We start from the raw sequence: 22,562 nt of genomic DNA, 5'->3' as shown, positions 1-22,562 counted from the left end.
CCAGACTGGCTGAGTTTAGAGTCCATGAGGCTCTGAATGTTTGACCTCAGGATGGATGGGGACAAGGACATGGCTCAGACTGTCAACTTTAGAGATTTGAGGGTAGGGGGATAATAGAGTCTCAACTACAATAATAAAAAGATAGGATGTTTATTAAAATCTCTTATGTTCTAGGCACTGTACTTAAAGGCCTTTTACATACATTACTTGTTCATTCTACTCAGTAACTCTGTAAAGTAGGTATTATAAACCAGATTTATAGATGAGGAAACAGCCTAAGATCATATGACTAGAGGGTAAAGAGTAGATACAGAAATTCTGATCTTTCAGAGTCCAAGTCTTACACTTTTTCTTACTTAAGTGATTATGATTTGTATACCATTTTTGTGATATATATATATATATTTTAAAAATTTAATGAGTATTTATATTGACATGTTTATGCTTATATTTTAAGTTTATATAAATGTATTTTTAAAATTTGTTATTTTCTTGAAGTTGGCAGCTCGGAATGCTGAAAGAAACCTCAATGATTTAAGGAAAGAAAATGCTCACAACAGACAAAAGTAAGTATGTTAGTGGGAACATTTAAAATTAGTTATTATTCTTACTGTTATTTCATTAATTAGGTAATACTTTTATAAGATTAAGTAAGAAAACTTACAGTGAATCCAGCATATCTTGTGAGATATCTATTAGTTTTACTAGGAATGTCTAGTTTTTTTTTGTTTGTTGAAGTACTTGTCCCAGGTCGCTGAAGTGGCACTTGGAGGAAACTGTTAACAGATCCTTCTGCTATTATAGCTAAAATTTTTTTTTAAACCAGTGTAGATGGATGGAGGTAAAAATGGATGGAAAGCGAAAGGATGAATCTCTCTGACGTAGTAATGCCGAGAATTTCAGCCTCTTTTAATGGATAAATAGATAGGATAATATTCACTAATTTCTCTCATTTCCTGGTTTTGTAGTATTGGCTGACATTGTTTTTCAATAATAAAATGAAACGTAGAATAAAAGTCTACAATATAGAATAGCAGGGAAGAGTAAGTGCTTTTCTATGAAGATTATAACAGTCTTCCTAGAATGTTATAATTTCTTGTCACAATGTACTGTTAACATTATCCAATATTAGTTTTTAGTCCTCTTGCTTGTCTTTTCTAGTCTCAGAAATTAAAATCAAATTATTAAATGTTTTATATCTCATGATTAAGAACTAGAAACAAGATTCTTTTAAAATGTCACATTTGTAGGATAAAACATTTATGAGTAAGATAGTAGGACAAATTATTGGAATTTCCAGTGTTATAACTGGAATCATGAGTGTCACATTACAATGGAAAGCATACATGACTCAAAGCCAGGAACTCTATGTCTTAATCCTGGCACTTTCATTGTGAATAAATCTTTTAAACTCCTAGCCTTAGTTTCCTTAGTTGTAAAGTGATAGACTTGAACTGGTTGACCTTGGAGGACTCTTGCATTTCAAAGATTTGGATTCTGTGATATGGTACTCATGGTAGTCTAGTTTTGAAGAAGAAATAAAACAATTGTAAGGCTCCACAAAACATCACTATCCCTAGGGCAGCAAGAAACTGGTTACCCTAGTTAATAAGCAGTGGGAGATAAAAGTGTTTTGGTCAGAATAATAAATTTTAGAGGATCTGTTTATTCTGTGTAGATATTAAGATAGTGAAGAGTAGTTTGTACTTGGTAGAGGCATTTTTGTTCTTGTGGTGCTTCTCTTGGATGAGTAACTTAGAGATGTTTGTTCTTTATTTGCAGATTAACTGAAACAGAGTTTAAATTTGAACTTTTAGAAAAAGATCCTTATGCACTTGATGTTCCAAATACAGCATTTGGCAGAGGTAGTCTTTTTTTTTTTTACCCCTCATTTAAAATACATATTTTATATATATATATATATATATATTGCACATATAGTTTCTATTAGTGTAAGTTAACACTGTTATTTATATAAATATTTTAGATTTTAGAACCAAGGTTCTAGTCTGAGCTTTCTCATAGACTCACAAGTTTCTAGGTTTTGTTTCCTGTGCAATAATGAAAATTATTGTTGCTTTTATTTCTCAGTGGGATTTTGTGAGATGATATATATTTAGTGCCTTGAGCTTGAAAAGCCAGGTGCTTGGCACATAGTAAGGTACTCATTAACAATTTTCTAGGAGATTGAATAAATAAGGAGTGCTTAGTTGGAATAGCATTGTGACTGTTTATATATTAACTATACTTGGAATTTGCTTGTTTGATAATTAAAAAATAGTTTTTAATTATTTAAAAGTATTAATTTAAAATGTGGGAAAAACTCAATCTGAGTTTTGATTGCTTTAATTACCTTCAAGGGAGGACCAATTTTTTTTGTAAGATATATTTAATATTTCTGTCCATTGTTGAGTTAGGGTCTGCAATGATCTCAAACTATTGCAAACAGTTTAAATTTTTTCATAATAATTTTGGTTGAATTGGAATGAAGCTTCTAAGGTAGTGAAAAATAAATATATATATATATAGGTAGAATTCCATTTTAATAACCTTGGAAAGTTATAAAAATCACTTTTGAGAGTAAAATTTCATTAAAATAAAAGTCTATTTCTACATTTAAAAAATAATAGATTATTACGAATTTCAGGTAGTAAAGTTTGGATTGGGGTGAAGTACACAGAAGGATTTTTTTTTTGGTCTGAATCCAACACAAAAGTTTCAAGGAGGGTAAATAATGCTTTGATCTTTTCTTGTAGCTGGTTTGAATATTATACCAGCTACACTCATGTTTTACATTTAACATGTTTTAAAAATGTTATTTTGGTGGTTTTTGTTTGTATTTTGTTTTTGATTTTTGACTTTGGAAACAAAACCATTATTTGAGAGTGGTGAAGTTTGTAAAGTGGTAGGTGTCTTGGCTGTATAGATTATAGATAAAGTGATTTATTTGATAATTAGTATTTATAAACTTACTGGTAATGAATCAAAAGTAAATTGTAATCTTGTTTCAAAGTATTTTATGCATTTTTCTCCTCTTCATAATCTGAGCATTATTTAAACAATTTGTGGCCCAATACAGCCTACCTGGCCCTGATTTAAACTGAGTGCTTCTGTGTTGCAAGTCTCACTAGCTGAAATGTCCGGATGCATACTGCCAGTAAAAACAACCCCCAAAAGATCTAACTTTATGCTCCTGTAACTCTAAAATATATCTCCAATATCCCTTCTTAATATAAATGATTATTTAAGTGTATTAATTCCCAATAGGTTGATGTTTTTATTGGTTAAAGTGTCTGGTAGACAAATATTGAAAACACCAGGGTCTGTATTTAATTCTGTGCTATATTAGCAAAATCAAAGGATACATTCAGGACATAGATTAAACTTAAATTGGCAATAGGATGACCTGATGGTAATTGTTGAAATGGGATTCTAACTCTGTAGTGTAGCTAAGTGAAACTATGAATTTAAATATGCTGTTTTAATTATTCCAGAGCATTCCCCATATGGTCCCTCACCATTGGGTCGGCCTTCATCTGAAACGAGAGCTTTTCTCTCTCCTCCAACTTTGTTGGAGGGTCCACTCAGACTCTCACCTTTGCTTCCAGGGGGAGGAGGAAGAGGTATATTGTTTAAACATCTTTATTACTCTAGATTTCTTCCTTACTTTATATTTTCATTTCAACTTACCTTAAAAATGATCTGTAAAATACACATTTGGAAAATACAGGCATTCCTTGCACTTATTGTAAATAACTTTTATTTGGAAAAGGATCTCTATGATATCTAATTTTGATGTGTTTTTCTCTTAGAAACAGTGCTATATTAGATAACATTTTGATCAAGGACTTGATATGTATCTTTTTAAACCATATTTTTGACTTCTTAAAAACTATATATTACATGATGTAATATAAAATTTTATAAGACCACATGAGATAAAATAACAGTATAACCTAGCATAAAATTATATATGTGTATGTATATATATGTAATTTTTTTTTTTTTTTTTGAGACAGTTTTTGCTCTTGTTGCTCAGGCTGGAGTGCGGTGGCGCGATCTCGGCTCACTGCAACCTCCGCCTCCCAGGTTCAAATGATTCTTCTGCCTCAGCCTCCCAAGTAGCTGGGATTACAGACACATGCCACCATTCCTGGCTAATTTTTTTTGTATTTTTAGTAGAAACGGGTTTTGCCATGTTGGCTGGCCAGGCTGGTCTCGAACTCCTGACCTTAGGTGTTCCACCCGCCTCAGCCTCCCAAAGTGCTGGGATTACAGGTGTGAATCACCATAAAATTGTGTTTTGATGAAACATTAGAATTTTGTTGGGAACCTTTACTGTGGTCTACATCATTTGTTAATACACTGGGGGCCGGGCATGGTGGCTCATGCCTGTAATCCCAGTATTTTGGGAGCCGAAGGGGACAGATCATGAGGTCAAGAGATCAAGACCATCCTGGCCAACATGGTGAAACCCTGTCTCTACTAAAAATACAGAAGTAAGCTGGGTGTGGTGGTGGGCGCCTATAGTCCCAGCTACTCACGAGGCTGAAGCAGGAGAATTGCTTGAACCGAGAAGGCGGAGGTTGTAGTGAGTCAAGATAGTACCACTGCACTCCAGCCTGGCAACAGAGTGAGACTCCATCTCAAAAAAAGAAAAAAAAAAAAAACGTTGGGAAACCAAGCCACAATTGTCTGCTGTCACCCACTTGTATGTTGTTGAGAATTTCTGTAGGTACCTCAGGCCTAATCATTAGCTATTCTACATTTATCTCATCAGCATCACCCTGGTGTTACAAAAGGCCCTATTACCTTTGAAAACTCCTGTGTACCTGGAGTTTTCCTTTTTTGATCTCTCACCATACTTTCTTCGTCAAGTTGCTTTAAAGTTTTCCCTTAATTTGTGTCGAAATTCAAAGATATAGAGCCCTATTTATTTCAGAATCAGAAGTCTTACATTTTCAGTTCCAAGTATGTGTTTTATAAGAGTTAATGGCATTCTTCACCAGTGAAACATTCCCACCCTTTGTATCAGTGATTTTACCAGATTGAATTTGAGATAAGAACATAAATTAATGAATCTAAACAAAAACACCAAATTAAATACAACAAATCAAAATTCGTATACTCAGATGGATATTGCTCATCTAAATAGTATCTCAGGAAGTCTGTGTACTTGTTAGTTGAAGCTGCCGTTATTCCAAATATTTTTGGAACTCTTCCTTTGGAATTGCCTTCAAAGAATATGAGAAAATCAACTTTCTACTCTATGTTCATGAGATATTCTCCCTTTGCCCGTATCCTGTTTGTATCCTCTTTCTCCACCCTCATTGTGCTTCACTTAGAACTGTTCCTGTCCACCTCCCAGTCCCCCCGGTAGATTGGGCCACAGCCTGGGGTCCCTACAGAGCCTTTGCTTGTGTTGATTTTGAACTGGAAGCTCCTAGGGAAAGGGACTGCCCTATAGACTGATACTTAGCGCCTTCGGGAGGCTTTGCATTGAGCACTTCAGGAAAGGGACTGATTTTGAGATTGACATGTCTGCTGCAAGCTTAGGACTTAGTTATCTAAGTCCACTCCCACCTCTCCATTTTTTACCTTGACTTACATTAAGAAATGTATTTTATATCATGTCATATTGTACACCAACATAAATATGATCGAAATGTAATTGAAACCAGCTACATGAAATAGTACTTACCATTACAGTTTTGATGCTTTCTATTCAGTTTTATCCCATTTCATTAATTTAATCTTAATTAGCATTATTTTTTAAACTTCACACATCACAAATGAGTAAGAGCTAGCAGTCTGAAAAAACAGTGCCCTAGAAATAAGGGTATAATTGGCTAAACTGCAAATATGAATCACTGGAAATTGAATTACATAAGTCAAGGATTGCTTGTAGTCAATTGAATATTTGGAATGATTAAAATTTACATTTGATTTCTCCTCTTTCCTCTCCTATTTAATTTAAACATACAGTGTGTTCAGATTATCTGCAAGGGTGTTTTACTATTTGTTTAAAAAGCTACAGAAGTTCTAGGTAAGTTGTCATCGGGTCTTACAGAGTTGATTTGAACTAAAACTTTCTATGATCCACCAAAGGAGGATGGAGAGTACCTGTTGTTTTCCTTACTTTTATTATCTTTTTAATTTGAAGTTTGGATGAGTGGTATATTTGAATAATATTGAGTACGAGTAAAACAATTTCTTCTTAGAGTAAATTGTATGTAACTTGGTTTGAATAGAAAACTTTAACCATTAGCATTTTTAGGTTTGTAATTTTCACTGGGTAATCAGTTGGTCTGTAACTTTGGTCTTCTGGAAGTAAGCAATCAGGAGGGAAAGCCTTTGAATGTCTCCTTTAAATCTCTGTGCTTCATTCCAGATGAACTCAGCCTAACTGACAGCTTGCGCATTTTCTGCTTTCCCAGCCTTCTTCTTCTAATGAGCTAATTATTAGGATGAAGAAGCGAGAAGGAAAGATTTGGGGAATTTGATAGAACGTATACTCATAAGGCAAAATGATAGTTTACCTCCTGATGTAAAAGCCAGTAGATCTGATTCTACTAAAGGGAGTAGATGGAAAATTTGTTTTAAAGATTACTATATATTAAACTTGAATGCTTATGCTGATTTGTACTAGTTAACAAGAAAAGTTAAAATTAATTTTGGTTTGTTCTCTTAAAGGAGGTACTGAAATAGAGTAAGCATTTTTGTTAGACTTCTTTTTTTATTTTTTATTTTCTTGAGATAGAGTCTCACTGTGTTACCCAGGCTGGAGTACAGTGGCATGATCTCGGTTCACTGCAACCCCTTTCTCTCAGGTTCAAGTGATTCTTGTTCCTCAGCTTCGTGAATAGCTGGGATTACAAGCATGTGCCACTACACCCAGCTAATTTTTGTATTTTCAGTAGAGATGGGGTTTCACCATGTTGGCCAGGCTGGTTTCGAACTCCTCACCTCAGGTGATCCACCCACTTCAGCCTCCCAGTGTGCTAGGATTACAGGCATGAGCCATTGCGCCTGGCTATTTTAGTTAGGCTTCTATTGAAAAAAAAATTGTCCGCTGGGTACAGTGGCTTACACCTATAATCCTAGTACTTTGGGAGGTCAAGGTGATGGGATTGTTTGAGCCTAGGAGTTCGAGACCAGCCTGGGCAACATGGCAAAACCCTGTATCCGCAAAAAATACAACAATTAGCAAAGTGTGGTGGCGCATGCCTGTTGTCCCGGCTACTTGTAAGGCTGAGGTGGGAGAATTGCTTGAGCCCAGTAGGTGGAGGTTGCAGTGAGCTGAGAATCGCACCACTGCACTCCAGTCTAGGCAACAGAGTGAGACCCCATCTCAAAAAAAAAATTTTTTTTTAACGCTATTCCTTGAGAATAATAAGCTTTTGTTTCCTGTACGATATAATTTTGAGAAGACCCCCCTTTCCCCCCTCAATGACACATAAATGAGGTATTAATATATTTTATTGAATGTTAAATTTTTTTTTTTTTTTTTTGAGACGGAGTCTTGCTCTGTCGTTCAGACTGGAGTACAGTGGCGCGATCTTGGCTAACTGCAAGCTCCGCCTCCCGGGTTCACGCCATTCTCCTGCCTCAGCCTCCCAAGTAACTGGGATTACAGGCGCCCGCCACCATGCCAGGCTAATTTTTTGTATTTTTTGTAGAGATGGGGTTTCACCATGTTAGCTAGGATGATCTCAATCTCCTGATCTTGTGATCCGCCCGCCTCCATCTCCCAAAGTGCTGGGATTACAGGCATGAACGACCACACCAGGCCAAAATTTTTTTATATTTGTCTTTTCCATTTTAACTGAATATGGGTTTTGTTTTTTGTTTTTTTGAGATGGGTTCTCACTCTGTCACCCAGGCTGGAGTGCAGTGGCACGATCTTGGCTCACTGCAACCTCCTCCTCCTGAGTTCAAGCCATTCTCCTGCCTCAGCCTCGCTCATAGCTGGGATTACAGCACCTGCCACCATGCCTGGCTAATTTTTGTACTTTTAGTAGAGACAGGATTTCACCATGTTGGCCAGGCTGGTCTCGAATTTCTGATCTCAGGTGATCCAACCTCCTTGGCTTCCCAAAGTGCTGGGATTACAGGCGTGAGCCACTGCACCCCGCCCTGAATGTGGGTTTTTAATTAAGGTACTATCTTTTCTGTAGTCATTAAGAAGGGAACTTTAAAATTACCACCCTTTATAAATGTAAACATACCAGATTTTCTTATCCAAAATGGATGTTAGCTCATTTAAAGTGATTATTTCAACAGTGCTGTTGTTTTTGAAACTATTATTTTAGACTTGTCTTCAGAACTTATGAATTCTCCTTTTGAATGTGAATTTGATATTTAGAAATTACTAAAAGCCATTTAGTGCCAATTTGTCTGTTGTACATAATGTTTTAAATCAGGCTACTTAAAATCATTTTTGAGCAGAAGTATTTATCTTTTTTATCTTCTCATTGACTCCTAACACTATTCAGTGAATTTGGACAGAAGTAGAGAGTCATGTTTTAACTTTGAAATGCAGTTTTTTATATGGCTCTTAAGTTAATCTGAGTGCATTTCCAAAAGAATTTTTCTGAAAAATACTTTAAATAGTAGCAAAATTACTAGAATAGATATAGAACTGCTAAGATGACTGTTTTAAAGGAATCATGCTCATTTGGACTATGACATACTAGTTTAAGCAACAAAATCATTTATGTTTTTATTTAATCATTTATTTTTATATTTATTTTAAATATTTTATATTTTATTTATTTTATATTTTTTATTTAATCATTTCTTATAATTACTTTATAATTATCCTGTTACATCTGGCATAGGAATCATAGCAATTTACTTTCTATACCCTTATTTTTCAGACTTCATATTTATAACTTATGATTTAACCACTGATTTTATGTGTAAAACAAGCACATAAGACTTTTTAAGATGAAACAGATTTGTATGTTTTTTTCTTTAATTAGGCTCAAGAGGCCCAGGGAATCCTCTGGACCATCAGATTACCAATGAAAGAGGAGAATCAAGCTGTGATAGGCTAACCGATCCTCATAGGGCTCCCTCTGACACTGGGTCTCTGTCACCTCCATGGGAACAGGACCGTAGGATGATGTTTCCTCCACCAGGTATGTAAAGACAATAGTTATTATTTCTCTTTGAAAGGCAACTGGGATGTGGAATATACAGGAATGGAAGAAGAGAGGAGTATGTGTTTTTTTTCTCTTAAGAAAAATCATCATACATTTTTGAAAACAACAATGATAAGTAATCCAAACAGAATGATTGGAGGTAATTGTCCATATTATAGAAAGCTGTTTTCTCCCTCAATGGAATGTTTTTATTGTTTTTGTTGCTTGTAGAGGTAATAATGCATGTTTACTTTAGAAAATCCAAACAACACAGAAATGTATAAAGAAGTGAAAAATCCCTTTTGTCATCTTAGTGTGTCCTTCCCAGAATTTAGTTGTAGGTATATATCTTTCAGAGATTTTTTTGGGTATACATTTATACACATAGCTATTCAAATTCTTTTAATCACTCTATGCGGTTGTACCATTCACTGTCTTTTGTAATTGTCTTTTTTCACTGACCATTTTATCTTACCAAAATAAATATATTTACCAGAAGAGTGACAGCAGAATATCTTGAAATAAGATAATAACTGCTGTTCTAATAGCTGCATCATCTACATTAGGTATTTCTCCTAATGCTATCCCTCCCCTGGCCCCGCACCCCCACACAGGCCCCGGTGTGTGATGTTCCTCTCCCTGTGCCCATATGTTCTCATTATTCAACTCCCACTTGTGAGTGAGAACATGTGGTGTTTGGTTTTCTGTTCCTGTGTTAGTTTGCTGGGAATGATGGTTTCCAGCTTCATCCATGTCCCTGCAAAGGACATGAAATCATTCTTTTTTATGGCTGCATAGTATTCCATGGTGTGTATGTGCCACATTGTCTTTATCCAGTTTAACATTGATGGGCATTTGGGTTGGTTGCAAGTCTTTACTATCGTGAGCAGTGCTGCAGTAAACATATGTGTGCATGTGTCTTTATAGTAGAATGATTTATAATCCTTTGGGTATATACCCAGTAATGGGATTGCTGGGTCAAATGGTATTTCTAGTTCTAGATCCTTGAGGAATCACTACACTGTCTTCCACAATGGTTGAACTAACTTACGCTCCCACCAATAGTGTAAAGCGTTCGTATTTCTCCACATCCTCTCCAGCATCTGTTGTTTCCTGACTTTTTAATGATTGCCATTCTAACTGGCATGAGGTGGTATCTCATTGTGGTTTTGATTTGCATTTCTGTAATGACCAGTGATGATGAGCTTTTTTTCATATTTTGGTGGCTGCATAAATGTCTTCTTTTGAAAGTGTCTGTTGGCATATCCTTCGCCCACATCCTTCCCCTACTTTTTGATGGGGTTGTTTGCTTTTTTTCTTGTAAATTTGTTTAAGTTGCTTGTAGATTGTGGATATTAGCCCTTTGTCAGATGGATAGATTGCAGAAATTTTCTCCGATTCTTTAGATTGCCTGTTTACTCTGATAGTTTCTTTTGCAGTGCAGAAGCTCTTTAATTATATCTCATTTGTCAATTTTGGCTTTTGTTGCCATTGCTTTTGTTGTTTTAGTTATGAAGTCTTTACCTATGCCTATGTCCTGAATGGTATTACCTAGGTTTTCTTGTAGGGTTTTTATGGTTTTAGTTCTTACGTTTAAATCCTTAATCCATCTTGAGCTGATTTTTGTATAAGGTGTAGGGAAAGGGTCCAGTTTCAGTTCTTTGCATCTGGCTAGCCACTTTTCCCAACACAATTTATTAAATAGGGAATCCTTTCCCCATTGGTTGTTTTTGTCAGGTTTGTCAAAGATCAGATGCTTGTAGATGTGTGGTGTTATTTCTGAGGCCTCTGTTCTGTTCCATTGGTCTATGTATCTGGTTTGATACCAGTACCATGCTGTTTTGATTACTGTAGCCTTGTAATATAGATTGAAGTCAGGTAGCATGATGCCTCCAGCTTAGTTCTTTTTGCTTTGGATTGTCTTGGCTATATGAGCTATTTTTGGTTCCATATGAAATTTAAGGTAGTTTTTTCTAATTCTGTGAAGAAAGTCAGTTGTAGCTTGATGGGAATAGCATTGAATCTGTAAATTAATTAGGGTAATATGGCCATTTTCACGATATTTATTCTTCCTATCCATGAGCATGGAATGTTTCTTCTTCTTTTGTTTGTGTCTTCTCTTATTTCCTTGAGCAGTGGTTTGTAGTTCTCCTTGAAGAGGTCCTTCACATCCCTTGTAAGTTGTATTCCTAGGTATTTTATTCTCTTTGTAGTAGTGTATCGAATGGGAGTTTGGTCATGATTTGGTTCTCTGTTATTGGTGTATAGGAATGCCTGTGATTTTTGCATATTCATTTTGTATCCTGAGACTTTGCTCAAGTTGTTTATTAGCTTAAGGAGTGTTTGGGCTGAGTTTCTAAATACACAATCATGTCATCTGCAAACAGAGACAACTTGACTTCTTCTCTTCCTATTTGAATATCCTTTATTTATTTCTCTTGCCTAATTGCCCTGGCCAGAACTTCCAATACGATGTTGAATAGGAGTGGTGAGAGAGGGCATCCTTGTCTTGTGCTGGTTTTCAAAGGGAATGCTTCCAGCTTTTGCCCATTCGGTATGATACTGCCTATGAGTTTGTCATAAATAGCTCTTACTATTTTGATATACGTTCCATCACTACCTAGTTTATTGAGTTTTTTTTTTAGCATGAAGGGGTGTTCGATTTTATCGAAGGCCTTTTCTGCGTCTATTGAGATAATCTTGTGGTTTTTGTCATTGGTTCTGTTTATGTGATGGATTACGTTTATTGATTTGCATATGTTGAACCAGCCTTGCATCCTAGGGATAAAGCTGACTTTATGGTGGTGGATAAGCTTTTTAATGTGCTGTTTGATTTGGTTTGCCAGTATTTTATTGAGGATTTTTACATCAATGTTCATCAGAGGTATTGGCCTGAAATTTTCTTTTTTTGTTTTGTCTCTGCCAGGTTTTGGTATCAGGATGATGCTGACCTCATAAAATGAGTTAGGGAGGAGTCCCTCTTTTTCTCTTGTTTGGAATAGTTTCAGAAGGAATGGTACCAGCTCCTCTTTGTACTTCTGGTAGAATTCGACTGTGAATTCGTCTGGTCTTGGTCTTTTTTTGGTTGGTAGGCTATTAATTACTACCTCAATTTAAGAACTTGTTATCGATCTATTCAGAAATTCGACTTCTTCCTGGTTTAGTCTTGGGAGGGTGTATGTGTCCAGAAATTTATCCATTTCTTCTAGGTTTTCTAGTTTGTTCACATAGAGTTGTTTATAGTATTCTCTGATGGTAGTTTGTATTTCTGTGGAATCAGTGGTGATCTCCCCTTTATGATTTTTTATTGTGTTTATTTGATTCTTCTCTCTTTTCTTCTTTATTAGTCTGGCTAGTGGTCTATTTTGTTAATCTTTTCGGAACACCAGCTCCTGGACTTATGGATATTTTGAAGGGTTTTTTGTGTCTTTATCTCCTTCAGTTCTGCCCTCATCTTAGTTATTTCTTGTCTTCTGCTAGCTTTTGAATTTCTTTGCTCTTACTTCTGTAGTTCTTTTGTTTTTTTTTTTTGAGACGGAGTCTTGCTCTGTCGCCCAGGCTGGAGTGCAGTGGCCGGATCTCAGCTCACTGCAAGCTCCGCCTCCCGGGTTCACACCATTCTCCTGCCTCAGCCTCCCGAGTAGCTGGGACTACAGGCGCCCGTCACCTCGCCCGGCTAGTTTTTTGTGTTTTTTAGTAGAGATGGGGTTTCACCATGTTAGCCAGGATGGTCTTGATCTCCTGACCTTGTGATCCACCCGTCTCGGCCTCCCAAAGTGCTGGGATTACAGGCTTGAGCCTCCGCGCCCGGCCCTGTAGTTCTTTTAATTGTGATGTTAGGGTGTTGATTTTAGATCTTTCCCGCTTTCTCCTGTAGGCATTTTAGTGTTATAAATTTCCCTCTAAATACTGCTTTAGCTGTGTCCCAGAGATTCTGGTATGTTGTGACTTTGTTCTCATTGGTTTCAAATAACTTATTTATTTCTGTCTTAATTTTATTATTTACCTAGTAGTCATTCAGGAGCAGGTTGCTCAGTTTCCATGTAGTTGTGTGGTTTTGAGTGCGTTTCTTTTTTTTTTTTTTTTTTTGAGACGGTGTCTCGCTCTGTTGCCCGGGCTGGAGTGCAGTGGCCAGATCTCAGCTCACTGCAAGCTCCGCCTCCCAGGTTTTCGCCATTCTCCGGCCTCAGCCTCCCGAGTAGCTGGGACTACAGGCGCCCGCCACCTCGCCCAGCTAGTTTTTTGTATTTTTTAGTAGAGGCGGGGTTTCACCGTGTTAGCCAGGATGGTCTCGATCTCCTGACCTCGTGATCCGCCTGTCTCAGCCTCCCAAAGTGCTGGGATTACAGGCTTGAGCCACCGCGCCTGGCCTTTTGAGTGAGTTTCTTAATCCTCAGTTCCAATTTGATTGCACTGTGGTCTGAGAGACTGTTTGTTATGATTTCTGTCCTTTTGCATTTGCTGAGGAGTGTTTTACTTCCAATTATGTGGTCAATTTTAGAATAAGTGCTATGTGGCACTGAGAAAAATGTATATTCTGTTGATTTGAGGTGGAGAGTTCTGTAGATGTCTATTAGGTCTGCTTGGTCCAGAGCTGAATTCAAGCCCTGAATATTGTTGTTAATTTTATGTCTCGTTGATCTAACATTAACAGTGGGGTGTCAGTCTCTCACTATTATTGTGTGGGAGTCTAAATCTCTCTGTAGGTCTCTTAAGAACTTGCTTTATGAATCTGGGTGCTCCTGTATTGGGTATATATATATTTAGTATAGTTAGCTCTTCGTGTGGCATTTATCCCTTTACCATTATGTAATGCCCTTCTTTGTCCTTTTTGATCTTTGTTGGTTTGAAGTCTGTTTTATCAGAGACTAGGATTGCAACCCCTGCTTTTTTTTTTGCTTTCCATTTGCTTGGTAAATCTTTCTCCATCCCTTTGTTTTGAGCATATGCGTGTCTGTGCACGAGATGGGTCTCCTGAATACAGTACACCCATGGGTCTTGACTCTTTATCCAATTTGCCAGTCTGTATCTTTTAATTAGTTAAAGATTAATATTGTTATGTGTGAATTTGATCCTGTTATTATGATGCTAGCTGGTTATTTTACCCATTAGTTGATGCAGTTTCTTCATCATGTCAATGGTCTTTACATTTTGGTGTGTTTTTGCAGTGGCTGGTACCGGTTTTTCCTTTCCATATTTAGTGCTTCCTTCAGGAGCCCTTGTAAGGCAGGCCTGGTGGTGCCAAAATCTCTCAGCATTTGCTTGTCTGTAAAGGATTTTATTTCTCCTTCACTTATGAAGTTTAGTTTGGCTGGATATGAAATTCTGGGTTGAAAATTCTTTTCTTTAAGAATGTTGAATATTGGTGCCCACTCTCTTCTGGCTTATAGGGTTTCTGCCAAGAGATCTGCTGTTAGTCTGATGGACTTCCCTTTGTGGGTAACCCGAGCTTTCTCTCTGGCTGCCCTTAACGTTTTTTCCTTCATTTCAATGTTGGTGAATCTGACAATTATGTATCCTGGGGTTGTTCTTCTCAAAGAGTGTCTTTGAGGTGTTCTCTGTATTTCCTGAATTTGAATGTTGGCCTATCTTCTAGGTTGGGGAAGTCCTCCTGGATAATATCCTGAAGAGTGTTTTCCAACTTGGTTCCATTCTCCCTATCACTTTCAGGTACACCAATCAAACCTAGGTTTGGTCTTTTCACATAGTCCCATATTTCTTGGAGGCTTTGTTCATTCCATTTTATTCTTTTTTTCTAATCTTGTCTTCATGCTTTATTTTAGTAAGTTGGTGTTCGATATCTCTGATATCCTTTCCTCTGATTGATCAATTTGACTATATTGATACTTGTATATGCTTCATGAAGTTCTTGTGGTGTGTTTTTCAGCTGCATCAGGTCATTTATGTTCTTCTCTAAATTGGTTATTCTCGTTAGCAATTCCTCTAACCTTTTATCAATGTTCTTAGCTTCCTTGCATTGGGTTAGAATATGCTCCTTTAGCTTGGAGGAGTTTATTACTCACCTTCTGAAGCATACTTCTGTCAGTTTGTCAGACTCTTTGTCTGTTTTGTTCCCTTGCTGGCGAGGAGTTGTGATCCTTTGGAGGACAAGAGGCATCCTGGTTTTTGGAATTTTTAGCCTTTTTGCCTGGTTTTTCCTCATCTTCATGGATTTATTTACCATTTGTCTTTGCTGTTGGTGACCTTCGGATGGAGTTTTTGCATGATCAATCACAGCACAGTCCCTCGCGCTTCCCTTGGCTAGGGGAGGAAATTCCCTGAACCCTCGCACTTCCCGGGTGAAGCAATGCCAACCCTGCTTCTGCTTGCCTTCCGTGGGCTGCACCCACTGTCTAACCAGTCCCAGTGAGATGAACCAGGTACCTCAGTTGGAAATGCAGACATCACCCGCCTTCTGCGTTGGTCTCACTGGGAACTGCAGACCGGAGCTGTTCCTATTTGGCCATCTTGCCTGGGAATCAACAATTTCTTTTGATCTATCTTCAGGTTTACTGACTCTCCTTTGTCATTTCCATTCTGCTATTAAGCCTGTCTAGTAAAAGTTTTACTTTAGATGTATTTTTCAGGTCTAAAATTACCATTTGATTCCTTTTTTATAACTTGATTTCTCTGCTGAGTTTTTAATCTTATTATTCATTATAAGCATTTTTTTTAAACCACTGAGTATATTAGTTTTATAATAACTGCTTTAAAGTCATTGTATGGTAATTCTAACATCAAGGTCATCTTGAGGTTGGCCTCTAGTGATAATATTTTCCCTTAAGAATGGGTCACATTCTCTTTCTTGATGAGTTTGTATTGGATACTAGACACTGTGGCAATTCTAGATTCGATTCTATTCCTCTAAGAGTGTTATTGGTCTTACTGTAGAAGACCATTAACTTGGATGGGCTCAGACTGCAGCCTTTTCCCTTCTGTGGTGGGGAACAACTCAAGTATTGGTTCAGTTCTTTTTGCTTTAGCTGAAAACTGCTTAAATTTGCCATACATATGTGTTGCTCAGGAATCAGCCATAGACTAGGGCAGAGATTGTACCCAGAATATTGGACTGTACCTTTCCAGCTTTCTCCTTTCTAGGATATCCCAATCCTATTGCCTCGGGCTTGGGCTCTGTGCACTTGTTCTTCAGGCAAGAAAGTTTTATCGAGTTTTGACTGCTGTGTGCTGCAACTCACTGTGGTCTTCCATCAGGCTAAAACATAAAAATGGAAAACTCACCCCATACCTAGTTGTTATTCCTTTCTTCTTCCAAGCTCCCTCTTCTTTTCTAAGTCTTCCTGCTTTTGTTCATGCCCAAGGGCTTCAGGCAGTTATTTTTTTGCATATCGTCTGGAATTTATAGTTATGTGTAGGAGAGTCAGTCTGAGTTTACCATACTAGAAATGGAACCTGGTCTCCGACTTTTCATTAATTTTTTAGCTTCTTAATTGATACCTTCATCAAAGAGATATGTGTCCATTCTACAGAGTATCTCCAAATAATGAACCTGATCCCTTTGGTTTGACAGAGGGCCAACCTGTGTCAACTGTAATCTCAATGTCATAGACGAGTAATTCTACAGACACAGTAAAGGAATTTTCTGTATTGTTCCAAAATTTATGATGAGTGAGAACGGCTAAATGACTCCTGAGGCTCTAGCATGAATTAGAGTAATGCTGATAAATGTATTTCTCAGTTAGCTTCATTCCTACCTAAAGTTACGAAAATTTTCTATGTTTGCTCTTGGTACATTGGTACATGCTATTTAAATAGTCACTGAACAGGACGGGTGTGGTGGCTCACGCCTGTAATCCCAGCACTTTGGGAGGCTGAGGCAGGTGCATCACCTGAGGCCAGGAGTTTGAGACCAGCCTGGCTAACATGGCAAAACCCTGTTTCTATGAAAAATACAAAAATTAGCTGGGATGGTGGCAGGCGCCTGTAATCCCAGCTACTCGTGAGGCTTGAGGCAGGAGAATTGCTTGAACCTGGCCTGACGACAGAGAGAGAGACTCTGTCTCAAAAAAAAAAGTCACTGAACAGATTTCAGGGTTCTTTTCTTTTATGTTGTGTTTCAGTTAACAAAATGATAATGAATGAGGGGACTTAGGCCTTTTTTTTTTTTTTTGAGATGGAGTTTCGCCTTTGTTGCCCAGGCTGAGGTGCAGTGGTGCTATCTCGGCTCACTGCAACCTCCGCCTCCCGGGTTCAGGCGATTCTCCTGCCTCAAGCCTCACGAGTAGCCGGGATTACAGGGCATGCACCACCATGCTTGGCTAAGTTTTGTGTTTTTAGTAGAGACAGGGTTTCACCATGTTGGCCAGGCTTGTCTCGAACTCCTGATCTCAGGTGATCCACCTGACTCGGCCTCCCAAAGTGCTGGGATTACAGGTGTGAGCCACCATGCCCGGCCTAGGCTTTTTAAATCTTATCATTGCTGTTACTTTTTTGTGTAACTTTGAGCAGTAAATTTTACCTGTCATGGTTTTCTCTCTCTCAAAATAATGGTCTCCTAGCTGGGTGCAGTGGCTCATGCCTGTAATCCTAGCACTTTGGGAGGATGAGGCAGGAGGATTGCTTGAGGCCAGGAGTTCTAGAGCAAGCTGGCCAAAATAGTGAGATTCTGTTCCCACAAAAAAACAAACAGAATAGTGACTTCTGTAAAACAGAGATGGTGATGTTCTAAAGTAATCTGCCTCTCTTTTATGTACGGTTGACTTATTGGGACTCATGAAGAGTCCTTCTCACTAATAATTGTCTTTAAGATTTTTCTTCAATTTTAAAATATTTTAGTTTAAAATACTTATGTTAAAAAATAATATGACAACTAAAATAAGTTTCTGAAGAATATGGATTCTGCATTTGAGATTATCTGTCATTTAGTCTGTTAGGCATAATTTATAAAATGTATATATTTTCTTAACATGTTACTACTTGGAAGAAGTGTTTTAGATTTCCATTGACTTAGCGTGGAAGTCAATCTTAGCATCTTAGCATGCTAAGATGAGTTAGCAGAAATTATTTTAAATAGTTCCATAATGACAAGGTATAATTTATCTTTGCACCATTAAATACTTTGAAAAAGGAGAAAACTTTACTTAGCTTATGTAGTCAGAAAAAACTGCTCTAACTTACCTTTTTTCTCATGTGCTCTATTCCAGACATTCTTTTAAAAAATATTTTAATAATGTTAACTTTTATTTGAGATTCACAAGGTACATGTGCAGGTTTGTTACATGGGTATATTGTGTGATATTGAGGTTTGGGGCATGTCTGAATTCATCACCCAGAAAGTGAGCACAGTACCCACAGTTTTTGAGCCCTTGCCTCCCTCTCTCTCCTCGCTCTGCTCTGGTAGTCCCCAGTGTCTCTTTTATATCCATGTGTACCCAGTGTTTAGCTACCACTTATAAGTAAGAATGGGTTAGTTTTATGTTTCTGCATTAATTCACTTAGGATAATGGCCTCCAGCTGCATCCATGTTGTTGCAAAGGACATGATTTTATTCTTTCTTATGGCTGCGTAGTATTCTATGGTGTATATGTACTGCATTTTCTTTATCCAGTCTGCCGTTGGTGGGTATCTGGGTTAATTTCATGTCTTTGCTATTGTTAATAGTGTTATGATAAACATATGGGTGCTTGTGCTTTTTTGTAGAACGACTTAGTTTCTTTTGGATATTACCCAGTAATGGGATTGCTGGGTCAAATGGTAGTCCTGTTTTAAGTTCTTTGAGAAATCTTCAAACTGATTTCCACAGTGGCCTAACTAATGATTTACATTCCCACCAACAGTGTATAAGCATTCCCTTTTCTCTACAACCGTGCCAACATCTGTTATTTTGACTTTTTAATAGTAGCCATTCTCACTAGTGTGAGGTGGAATCTCACTGTGGTTTTGATCCAAACATTCTTATTACTTAAAGGTTTTATTAGCAAGTATACACCTAGTTTCTTCAAGTAATCAACATTTTATTCTCATTTTCAGTAGCAGACTCAATCTTATAAACTAATAAGGATTTCAAAACGTTTAAGTTTTCTTTTAAAACTCTGTGGTATATAAATGGTTATTAAAGGTTAGTACACAAATTTGGCTACCTTATTAGGATGGAGCTAATTCTGCTGAAGCATTATATGTGTACAAAATTTTATACAGTGTTGAACAGTCTACAATGTATCTGTTCATCTAACATTCTTATATGTGCTTTTAGTTAGTTTGCATGTTTAGAACAAGACTGGCTTAGGTGAAAAGGCATTTGGACTGGAGATCAAGAAATTTGCTTTCTGGTTTTCACTCCTTTATATTTTAGTGTGATTTAAAAAATTTATTAAAAAATTTTTTAGAGACAGGATCTCACTTTGTCACCCAGCTGTAGTGCTGTGGCGTGATTATAGCTCACTGTAGCCTTGAACTCCTGGACTCAAGCAATCCTCCACTCTCAGCCTCCCAAGTAACTGGGACTGTAGGCACATGCCACAATGCCTGGGTAATGTTTATTTTATTTTAAATTGTTTTTGGAGACAAGGTTCCTCTGTGTTACCCAGGCTGGTCTCAAACTCTTGTCCTCAAGCAGTCCTCCCTCCTCAGCCTCCTGAATAGCGGGGGATTACAGGCACGACCCTTTGTGCCTGGCTTTTAGTGTGATTTTTAAAACGTGTTTCATTTATTTGGACCTTATATGTTATATAGTGACATAACTATATACAGTCTATAAGAAACTCATTCGAATATAATAGTATAAGTAGGTGGAAAGTAAAAGGATAGAAAAGATACACCATGCAAACATTAATCGAAAGAAAATGAGGTCAAGAAGATATAGCAAATGTTAAATGTCTATATGCCATCAGCAGCTACAAAGTATGGGAAACAAAAAGTGATAGCACTGAAAGGAACAAAGACAAATCCAGTTATAATTGGAGATTTCAACATCCCTTTCTCAGCAAGTAATGGAACAACCGAAGAGAAAATTCAGCAAGTATGTAGAAGAACTGAACAGTGTCCTCAACCAATAAGACCTAATTGACACTTATAGTAGAACAAGTTACCCAACAGCTGCAGAATACACATGCTTTTCAAGTAGCAGTGGAACATTTTACAAGATAGATTGTATCCTGGGCCATAAAACAAACCTCAACACATTTAAAAGAAGTGAAATAATATAGAGTATGTTCTTTGATCACAATGGAATCAAACTATAAATAATGAACTTGAACTATTGAAATGTGCAACAATTTGGATGTATCTCAATGGTTGAGTGAAGAAAACCAGTCTCAAAAGTTTACATACTGTATTATTGCATGTATATAACATTCTTTTTTTTGAGATGGAGTCTCACTGTGTCGCCCAGGCTGGAGTGCTATAGTGTGATCTCGGCTCACTGCAACCTCTGCCTCCCGGGTTCAAACTGTTCTACTGCCTCAGCCTCCCGAGTAGCTGGGACTTCAGGCACATGCCACCACGCCCAGCTAGGCTAATTTTTTTATTTTTAGTAGAGACAGGTTTCGCCATGTTAGCCAGACTGGTCTCGAACTTCTGACCTCAAGTGATCCACCCACCGTGGCCTCCCAAAGTGCTGGGATTACAGGCGTAAGCCACTGTGCCCGGCCATATATAACATTCTTGAAATGACAGTATAGAAATGGAAAACAGATTGGTGGATGCAAGAGTTTGAGATAGTAGTGGGGAGGGGAGTATGTATGACTATAAAGGGGTGGCACGGGGGAGGTGTTTTTGGTGGTACAATAATTCTGTATCTTGAGAGTGGTAGTGATTACATAAATCTACACATGCAGTAAAATGTCAGAACTGTACACATGAGTTGTACCAGTGTCAATTTTCTGGCTGTTATAATACACTATAATTATGAAAGATGTAAACATCGTGTAAAGGGTGTGCAGGACCTCTCTGTAGTATTTTTGCATCTTTCTGTGAATCTCGAAAAAAGTAAAAATCTCTTATTGTATATCATACACATACAGGAAAGTGCAAGTATTAAGCATATAATGTGATTTTTTTCCACAATTTGAGCACAGTGATATAACTAGCACTCAGATAAAGGGATAGTTTTCAGTTTGGTTTTTCATAAGTTTAATTAGAAGTCTTATTCATAATTTTAGCAGAGAAAGTGTTCTTGAATAATATAAGTAAGTTGGTAATATTCACATAGTAATCAGAATTAAAATTTTAACACAAATAGATCCTGGGAATAACCAGTTCATTATAAATTCCTTATAAATACTAACCTGCAACAAACATTTATCAATGTGACTTACCTTGCTCAGCACTTCAGTCGATAAGAAAAAACGCAAAAGTGTTTTCATATGTAGAATGAGAATATTATAGATCAAAGAGACCTGGTAAGAAAGTAGTTTAGATTGTTCACATAATTCTTTTGCCAGGGTTAACTGTAACAAAGGTGATTCTCATAAAAACTTTCCAGTTGTTACGTGTTGGCTTGTTTTGTTTTCACTTTTGAAAGTGAAAGTGAGGTATCATAATTTATTAAGTAGATAACGTCACTCTCCTGTGCATCAGCCGTCCCTAACCTTTTTGGCACCAGGGACTGGTTTCATGGAATCCAATTTTTCCATGGAGGTTGCGGGGAGGGGGATGGTTTTGAGATGAAAGTGTTCACTTCAGATCATCAGGAGTTAGTTAGATTCTCATAAGGAATGCACAGGCTAGATCCCTCACATGCGTAGTTCACAGTAGGGTTTGTGCTCCTATGAGAATAGAATGCCTCAGCTGAGCAGGTGGAGCTCAGGTAGTAATGCTTGTTTGCCCTACTCACCTCCTGCTGCGCAAACAGCCAGCAGCCCACGGAAAGGCACCGGCCCACAGCCCAGGGGTTAGGGACCCCCGCTGTAGATGACGACATACATACATACATGCATTTATTTATTTATTTCCCTGTCTTATGGTGCTGATTAATGACTACTTCTAACTGTAGCTCAGGTTGGGATATATAGTTTGAAAATTGTTGGCATATATTTAGATAGAAAGATACAGTGGGTTAGCTTTCCCAAGGAGAAGAAGTTAAAATGTTAACTCTGTATTTTTAGTTCTAAATATATTTTTAGAATCTATGTGCTACAGTTTGTTTCATTTTTACAAGAATTTCTACTGAACATCTTATTCAAGATGTTGGGACAAAAAAAATAAATTATTAAAAATGTATAGTTATGTATTTCAATGATGAGTTAATATAATGAAATGAATGTAATACTGAAACAGATCTTTTTCTACAACAGCTCTGTCCAATAGAACTTTCTGCAATAATAGAAATATTTTATATCTATACTGTCCGGTACAGTAGCCACTAGGCACGTGTGGCTAGTGAATTCTTAAAATGTGTCTAGTACAACTTGAGAAACAGAATTTTACATATTATTGAATTTTAATTGTCAGTTAAAATTT

The 22,562-nt window shown here is 37.3% G+C and overlaps 1 protein-coding gene across 11 annotated transcripts in view; it reads left to right on the top strand.

The window, feature by feature from the left end:
- Nucleotides 1-22,562, top strand: part of MIA2 (MIA SH3 domain ER export factor 2) — a 117,488-nt gene that overhangs the window by 81,709 nt on the left and 13,217 nt on the right. For 7 of the 11 annotated variants that reach the window (XM_050798941.1, XM_050798942.1, XM_050798947.1 and 4 more), the window contains 4 exons: nucleotides 499-566; nucleotides 1,783-1,865; nucleotides 3,495-3,623; nucleotides 8,985-9,143. In XM_050798941.1, the coding sequence (XP_050654898.1) occupies nucleotides 499-566; nucleotides 1,783-1,865; nucleotides 3,495-3,623; nucleotides 8,985-9,143 (439 nt within the window). The remainder of the gene's footprint in view (nucleotides 1-498; nucleotides 567-1,782; nucleotides 1,866-3,494; nucleotides 3,624-8,984; nucleotides 9,144-22,562) is intronic. The other 4 variants (XM_050798943.1, XM_050798950.1, XM_050798949.1 and 1 more) reach the window with 1 other exon arrangement.

The sequence above is a fragment of the Macaca thibetana genome, chromosome 7 (assembly GCF_024542745.1).
Source record: "Macaca thibetana thibetana isolate TM-01 chromosome 7, ASM2454274v1, whole genome shotgun sequence".
Classification (NCBI taxonomy): Eukaryota; Metazoa; Chordata; class Mammalia; order Primates; family Cercopithecidae; genus Macaca; species Macaca thibetana.
Note: the sequence above shows the minus strand (reverse complement) of the source record. Positions and strands in the feature narration are given on the sequence as shown.